This window comes from Clytia hemisphaerica, unplaced genomic scaffold (genome assembly GCF_902728285.1).
Source record: "Clytia hemisphaerica strain Z4C2 unplaced genomic scaffold, Clytia hemisphaerica genome assembly, whole genome shotgun sequence".
NCBI lineage: Eukaryota > Metazoa > Cnidaria > Hydrozoa > Leptothecata > Clytiidae > Clytia > Clytia hemisphaerica.
The window spans coordinates 1,308,386-1,317,374 of NW_027104441.1; the positions used below are offsets into that span (position 1 = coordinate 1,308,386).

The window sequence follows — 8,989 nt, forward strand, 5'->3', positions numbered from 1 at the left end:
GATTTTGTTCCCTCTACTGCCATGACGGCTGTAAATTCCACGCGATATTTTCGTGCGTTTAATATCACTGTAACGGACGATAACATCATCTAGTTCTACCGTAGATGGCCGTGTTGTCAAGATAGAAGCGAGTGTATGTATCTGCACTTTTGAGGACTGCGGAGCGGAGTGACTGATGGGCGCTAATGATTGATAGATGTATACAACTGGCGCGTGTCACTTTATTATTTAATTACCCCCCCCCCTAAACTCGATCCAATCCTTTTTTACATCCTTTTCCATTGTCTATAGATACGAAAGAAAAACTGGGACGGTTTTAGGGTGGTAAAACGGACAAGAAATGTGCGGCTACGGTCGAAAAGGTGTATTGGCTCTTACATTGGCCTTATGAAACACAAAATCTTTCTCCTCTAAAATAAAGAATAACGGAACTTAGCCCCAAAATCAAGCTCTTAAGGGACAAGATTTAGATTAAGTGTATTGTCTTTTTCCAGTCGGTAGGTAGAGTGTGATAAAAATTTATCATTTTAGAGGATGATTTACATAGTTTGGTGGTGTAATGTACATAGTGCATATACTTTAAGGGACCTTTATTCAGACAAAATACCAAAAAATTTAATTTTGGCGAGAACTTATTTTGGCGAGTGAGCAAAATATTTAATTTTGGCGAATTTCGTCTAAATTAGTTCCCGCCAAAATAAGTTCCCTTAAGGTAGTCCCTACTAGGTGAGGCAAATATCCTCTTTCCTACTGTCGAGAGTCACTGTCTCATTTCCCACGTATTCCTGCTGTTCAGGCAGTACAGGCGGAACTCAATTGCGTGACGCAAAGACACTTTCGGTATACATTTGAAGTCTGTCAAAAAAGTCGTCAGTTTTTATCAGTGTATGAAACTTTATAGCTTTATTTTTGCTATCAAGTTGAATTTTTAAACCTTTTAATTTTTAAGCTTTGTTTAAGTTCGTTAGTTAAAGTATTTTAACATATCTAGGTCACATGTAGGGAAACCTTTTAGATTACACGTTTTTTAATAAGAATACACTTTATAAGAATGTTCATGATGAAAATGGTGGCTACTCATGCTAAGAATACCATATTTAGAGCTTTTTTCAATTATAAATTGCCAATGTACCCTCAAGTAAGGCCCTCTCATTTCACAAAAATACCATTTTATGCTTTAGACGTATGTACTAAATGTTATCTAGTCTGAATTAGGATCCTAACTTAAGAATGCTGTAAGAATATTTTAGGATAATTTTCCCAAAAAAGTTAAGAATGTCCATGATAAAATGGATTTACACCATTCTTATAAAAAAAGTGTGTATGATGAAAAGAGCCTTTTACACAGCTTAATTATTCTTACGTTTAAAGATCAATCAAGCTTAGTCTGTAAGTATATGACAAGAAGCCAGAAACTTCTTTGGGAAAAAAAAACACATAACAAAAGCTTAGTCTAGCAATAGTTATTTCAAGTAAGGTCAGATGATCAATCATATCGAAGAAATTCTGCTATTTGGAACTTAAAACTATGGACAGTTGAGCAGCGAAAATATTATATGTTGAGTAGTTTCGTGTTTTATCGCACTGAGCTATAAAGCTTATTTTTTATCAATTTCATCGTCGAACTTTAAACGTTAAAATCTTAAGGCGGAATGGCTGAGAATTCACGGAGAATGAAATTTCGTAGACTCTTTACCGTTTGCAATCAAAATGGTACCACCGCTGCAGCAGAGGAAGAATTTGGCGAGAAAGACAAGAATGGGATAATAAATGGAAGTGTTAGGCTCGATGAACAAGATAATGAAGGTAAGAGTTGAGCATTTTTAGGCAAAACCAATACACCTTTTCGACCGTAGCCGCCAATTACCGCACGGGCATTTTTTGTCTGCGTTTTACCATCCTTAAACTGTCTTTTTTTTTCACACCGAAAGACAATAGAAAAAATCATAAAAAGAGGATTTGATCGAGTTTAAGGTGGTTAATCAAATATAAAAATGGCGCCTGAACGCGCGACTACGGTTGAAACCAATATATTAGTATATTAACTCTTTGGCGGTTTTAATAATTTTCCAAATTCGAAAAATATTTTACACACCTTCAGTATAAGGGGGATATCTCTTGAAAGGTTGCTAATACACCCTATAAAGTATATATTTTCTGAAAGCTGGGTAAAAAACCTTTGAGATGAAAGAAAAAAAAAATCCAAATTTTTATTTTGCTGACGTCAGCAGGGATTTCAAGTTTGAAAATAAAAAATAAATTTTTACGTAAAAATATTTTTTTTTCACAAAAATCATCATAAAATCCAAAATAACTGTTAGTTTCCTCTAAAACTTTGTACAAATGTTCTTATATACAATATAATCAAATGCTGAAAATTTTAGACCTAAGGCTTTACAAAAAATGAAAATATTGATATTTCGGTGAACGCGTAAAATGACAGAAAATGGTATAAAATTGTAATAAATCTACTATCAGTTTCATGACATGAAATTCTTCTTATGAGTCTATTTCAAGGGTTCAAAATCATGAAACTAGACATTCTAAGTATATTTAATGATGTCTTCTTGCTAGGAATTGGCCAGTTAATATGTCCATTTTCAAATTTTAACCATGTACGGCAATAACGTGAGCTATGCTACGTCCATTCAGGGTGTCATGCGGTAACTTGAAAATCAGAAATGTCCACGAGATGAAATTGGTCAAATGACCTTTGTGTTGTAAACAAAGGCCATTGTATGTGATTTGAGCAAGTAAATCAGTGATAAATCCAAGTGCTAGTCATTTATATGGTCATGGAGACGGCTTGTGCAGCCTGGTCTTTGTCGTCACAAAATGTTGAATTATATACGAAAACTTTGAACCACACCACAAGAGCTTGGGTCCAATGTCCAATGAGAGCCACTTTGTATGCAAATTGAGTGTTCTTTCAGAATTATACAAATAAGATTTAGTTAGCCTTGTTGTGGCTTGAAAACTGGATTATGAGACATGTTACTAATGTCATTTCATCTGACAAAAATGTGGGCGTGTGGACACGTATACCAATTCAACCCCCATGGATATTGTGTGATAGAATGAGTTACTCTTTACAAATAATTTGAAGCCAAAACATTACACAAACTATAAAAGTTCATTCTGCATTGATTTCGACCATAAAAACCAGTTGAATCTGCTCAAATCTTCTTTAAAGTCAACCAGTGTGGCTGCTTGAAATTGAATATTTCAATGTTTTTATTTTGCAGCTTGTCAGCCTACATATTACTATTGGCACACGGGTCTATGATCATTCAACTGAGACTTTTCCGTCTCTAATAGCATAAGGACACCTGTACATATAAAAATCACGGGTTTTTATAGCCTAGAAACTCTGTTTTTCTCAATAATTTAATGGGGGGTCGTTAACGACCCCCATATCCGCCAAAGAGTTAAAAAAAGGTTGTTTTAAAAAAAATTAGAAAATTAAACAGTGAAGTACAAGTATTAAACATTTTCCTTAAAAATAAGATTAGAGAGCGTCAACTGTAGATCTCAAATCAATTGGGGGATCAGGTCCATGTGTCGAATAATAATGATAATAATTTATTTACAACCACCCATTACCGGGTAAGGTTGGACATAGAGTCATGACTCTCGCCCATGAGGCCTATTCAATTCAGAGAGTTACGACTCTATGTCGAGCTATCAAAAAAGAAAAAAAAAAGAAAAATTACTTTTTCTTGCTTAAGTCAAGAATAAAATATTGGTTTAATGAAACATGACGCCAAATATCTGAGAGTTACCCCCATCTTGGTATGTTTGAGTTGTAGAAACTTAATTACTTTGATGAGTAAGTTTTGAAAATTTTGTATAAGTGAAAATTTGAATAGATAGAAGTTGATACAATCATTGGGACTTCTAAACCTTTTTTAAGAAATAGAAACAGGTCACCCCAAATTTGGGATAACTCTCGGACGGGAACTTTATATACACGATTATAGCACCCCTTAATAAAAACATTAGATTAGAGTCATACATTTGAGGTGAGTCACCGCTCAGATTCTGCACTGATGATTTTACAACAATCACCAAAAGAAAATCATTTCGATCATTTGCCAATAAAAAGGGTGCAGGATCAGAATTTTACGATCCACACTATGGGAAAATAAAGGACTACAGTAACTAGATTCTAAAAATATTTCTATCACAGTTATTGTTTATTTCTTTAGACGAAAGAATTCCTGCCTAGAAAGTGGGAACAGCCCGTGAGAAAAGGTTAGAGTAACAGTCTAACAGTAAGAAGAACAAATTGGAAACCATATTCACAGCAGACCATTGCAGTCTTGTTGTGTCACACAGCAAGGGGTCATTAACAGGCTACAATATGCTTTTTCACTATTTCTAATTTTCACCTTTCATTTCCTTTGCTTGAAAAAAGAACAAAGTAGCATAAAAAACTGGTAGCTTAGAAAATATTCTGGAAAAATAGAAAGAAAATGATAAAGCGAAACGGAAATGGGCCGAGAAAAACATCTGAGTACGGTCTTGGATGTACACAAGAATTGATTTTGAATGTGAATGGAATTTATCTCAATAATGGTTATTCTACAGACTGGGGATACCATTTCGGAGATAAAAACGTTGTTCCGAAAGCAGAAAAAATTAAGCGACGGAAAGGTAAGCTATTGTATTTGGTAACCTGTCCCAAACTCTTCTTCGCTGACCGAAAAAATAACGCGAAGTTCGACATATGGTAAATTTTTTCAAGATACAAAAAACGGCCGCGGACGGGTGGTACAGGCTACCCATCTGGTGGTTCAAAATGATTTTTCAACGTCTTTAGACTGACAGATAACAGATAGATAGAGATGATAGGGAGAAGATGTTTATCATGGATAATTCAGTAATCTAAGAGAACTTTTACGCAGTCGTTCGATTATTTTCACGGGGTCTACAGTCAGCTAGTTCGGCTATCTATGAACTGAACGAAATCTTGGAAGGTGCGGAGATTCGAACCACAAAATCCTGGATTACCATGGTATTGACGCCTTTTCCTATCGGCCATCACTACTTAAATCTGCTTAACCCCTACATGACAAGATTACTAGACCTTTAAGGAAGAAAAATAACCCACTCTATTCTCGAAGAAAAAGTGCTACGGTAAGGTCGATATTGGACTTTGGATAAACCACCCCACAGTGTTGAAATAGGCGAGATGTACCCATACTAAAAACGAAGCTCCTTTCATGATCAAATGAATCGTATATTGAAGAAACCTCATCAGAAAAAAATGGCGGTTTCCAAGATTAAGTTTCCGTCAAAAATTATTTCTTTAATTAAGGTAATAGACCTTATCAGAGTTTTTGATTTTTCTAAAAAAGTGATGCATTGTGGGATTGTTTCGAGTGTATTACAATAGAAATCTCTTAGGAATTCCTCGAGGGAATTCTATTGTAATACACTCGAAACAATCCCACAATGCATCGCTTTTTTAGAAAAATCAAAAACTCCGATAATGTCTATTCCAAATGAATTTTTATATACTTTCGTTTTTAGTGTTGCCCACAGTACTGATGAAAGAAGATGATGACACATGGCACGAACGTCAGATCAACGGACGGAAATATATCCGTGAAAAGATGAACGAATATATCGGTGCATTGACTGTCCATGGGCTTACCAAAGTATTCACAGGTAAATCTACTTTCAGTTTACTTTTATCTTTGAGGCGAATCAATGCTTTTTGATGGAAGGAGAATGTGTGATAAATACTCCCTACTTTATCGGCCTCTTCATATGAATTCCGTAGGGAATTTCCCTTCTGTCCACTATTTCTCTCAGTTTGAACCACAAGTGTTTTGTGGTTTAGAGATGCTAGCTAAATCGATCCAGCCAGCCAGCCAGGGTGCAGTATACAGTGCTGACGAGTCCTAATAAGGACCAAATGCATATGCTGCTCTCCTGAGTGAATATAGTGGGACAGAAATTCTTATTTCTTCACATATATATATATAATGTCCGGGGGATATTAGAAAAATTGTGGAACACTTACACTCATCATGTCCACGGGGTAAATTTAATCTCAAGTGGGTCGAATTGATGTTTATCCCGGTGTAAAACAAGTGTCTAGGGGCTGAGTAATAGAAATCTCCAGCGGTAGATTACTGTAAAATGTGCATCGTTGTTGATCCAGAGTCTCTATAGTAATTCCATGATTACTGTAAAAATAATATATCCTCCACCCCCAAAGAACAGATTTTTTTTCTGTAAGAGCCAACTTTGGAATCATCATCATCAAAGATTATCTAAAAGCAGCCAGCAGTAACTGGATCTAGATCACTTTAACATAATAACCCAATACTGCTTTTTGGATCAGTGAAAAACAGGTGATTTGAGGCTTATAAGATCTGGTCCGTACCATAGATTTATAAAGCCCGAAGGGCTAGATGTCGTGCTTTAAAATAAGCCATAGCAGGCAAAAAAAAAGTGATTATCGGAAAAAAAAATTTCAAAAATAACCCGCGAAGCTTGGTCTAGTGCTGAAATTCTATTGTAATGCCACGTGCCTTAGTTAGGATTTCCTACCTAACCACGGCACACTTTTCAGCAAAAGTACGCCATCTAGCCCTTTGGTTACTCAATTATTTTACCCCCGTGTTTTTACAAGAGAAATTTCCATGTAATTTGCGTTATCTTTTCTTACTACAGGTACCAGATTTGAATCTCTTTTCTGGTTGTTCATGCTTTCTATGGGAACCTTATTGACCGGATTTGTGGTTTTCGGCCTGGTAACGAAATACTTAGAGCACCACGTGTATGTCCAGATCAGTTCTCAAATGGTCGATGAGAAATCGTTCCCTAGTATTACAATATGTGATGAAAATAAACTGTTTGAGAATTATTATGCTTACTGTGGATTGCAATGTCACCATCCAGAGGCTCAATCAACAAAAGTGTGTCAAGAAAAATGGATGCATTTGAATAATGTAAGTGCGTACATGGATAAAAATAATCGCTGGACGAACGGTCTTTTTACAATCAATGCTTGTTATACGTGGGGAAGTAAAGACTGCAATAACTTGAAATTCCTCAAATCAGTTCATCGTTATAATGATGCATGTTTCACATTTAATTTTGATGGAAATCTGGCTGATATTTACGGGCATTTTTTGATTGATTTCACTTTCAATCATACTTTTGCGAACGAGCCTGCAGACCGTGAAACAACAATTATAGCCTTACCCCACGATCAAGATATAGTTGAGCTAGACTTTACATTGCGTAACCAATTAGAACCGCTGAAAACTTTAACAATGGTCTTTGATAACATCCACATAAAACGTCTCCCCGCACCATTCCCCTCTAACTGTACTGATGAGAAAATAATGGATATTTTCCCTGGCGGTTATTCCCGGCGTTCGTGCATTGAAACACAAAACTATATCCGGATGTATAAACAATGTGGAGACGTTGTTGATTATGTGAGACAATTCATGACGGAGGAGTTACACAAGGAGCATGCGCGGAATGAAAGCATTGTTGACACATGTCAATGCATCAGACAGTTTAGCAAACTCGAAAGCATTAAGGCTTACTGTCCTTTCCCATGCAATGAAACTGAAATGTCCGTTCTAACTAATTTCAATCGCTGGACCAAAGAAGAAATGAAGAGTGCTACTGAGCTATTGGAAACTAGAAACTTGTCTAGCTACCGTCTGGATTTTCAATATCAAAGAGTAGATTCTTATAGACTGATTGAAGAAATGGAATTGTATACTTTGTACCAGATGGCATGTGAAATAGGTGGTTTTGTTGGGTTGGTTATTGGTGCATCTATTCTATCTTTTATTGAAATCTTCACTTTGGTATCACTTTCGATTTACAGGCGCTTCCAATATCCGAAAATTGAGTAAATTTATTGGTTCAAAAATTCTGACAGCGTAGACACGAACCAGTTTGCATACAGTGTTTACCCATATAACATTAACAAAGATGCATTAATACAATCTCGCGTAACAGAACGTGAACGAATTGTAGCGAATACTTTTAGCAATTGACAGTGGCGAGACAAAATATCGGATTGTAAAGATTTTCATATCGGTCTAACACTCCGAATGTTGGCAATTCCTGGCTCAGAGAAATTAAGGCATGTCCAAATTTACCTTAATTTTTTAACTAAAGTTGCATATCATTAATAGGAACATTTTTGCATAATTTCTTTTTCAAAATTTTGCTGACGTCAGCAGAAATCAGCAAAATACGAAATTTTGCAATAAAGTGCTGACGTCAGCAAAATTTCAAAAAGTTTTTTCTTCAAAATGGTCCTTTTAATGGTATGCAACTTTGGTCCAAATTTCATGTTTTTACCATAAGCCAAACTGGAGTTATTCAAAAAACAAGTTTTGCTGACGTCAGTATTTTTTGGTTTTTGCATAATATCTTTTTTTTGGTGAAAAAATTAATCATGGCACAGCCATTCCAGTGATCTACACTCCAATACGCTTCTTTCGATGTATGAAGTGATATGATATGACAAGTGGAAACGGTGATAAAAAATTAAAGTAAATTTGAAAAATCTGGACAGGCCTTAATTTGCCTGAGGGCACCTTGACTTTGACGATGACAAAGAATTACGATCTACGAAAGAAATGAGATGAGAGTGAGATCTGGGTTCGTCTCCTGCCTGTCATAAGGGAGGAGGGTTTCAAGGTTTACGGTGACACGGTATCGGCCTTTTTTATTTCCGGTATTTCGGTATTTCAAGAAAAAAGGTACAGTATTCTGATATTTGAAATGCTGCCGGTGACGGTAAATTGCCTAAAAATGCTTCGGTATTTCGATATTTAATGGTAAAACTTCGGTATTTTGGTATGTTTAAAAATGTTAAAAAACTGTTTTCTTCATAAAGAGACTTCCAAAAATCGCCTGCGGCGCTAAACTTTCTTAAATTTTAGAAAACTACACACGTGTTTTCTAAAACGATCAGTTTTGACACAGTATGTATATACCA

The 8,989-nt window shown here is 35.7% G+C and overlaps 1 protein-coding gene across 1 annotated transcript; it reads left to right on the forward strand.

The window, feature by feature from the left end:
- The first annotated feature begins 1,463 nt into the window (after positions 1-1,463).
- LOC136820953 (acid-sensing ion channel 5-like) lies at positions 1,464-8,274 on the forward strand. The gene is made up of 3 exons (XM_067077184.1): positions 1,464-1,806; positions 5,536-5,673; positions 6,688-8,274. Exons 1-3 carry the CDS (start codon positions 1,653-1,655, stop codon positions 7,890-7,892), a joined length of 1,497 nt encoding a protein of 498 aa, XP_066933285.1. The 5' UTR covers positions 1,464-1,652; the 3' UTR covers positions 7,893-8,274.
- Positions 8,275-8,989: the final 715 nt, after the last annotated feature.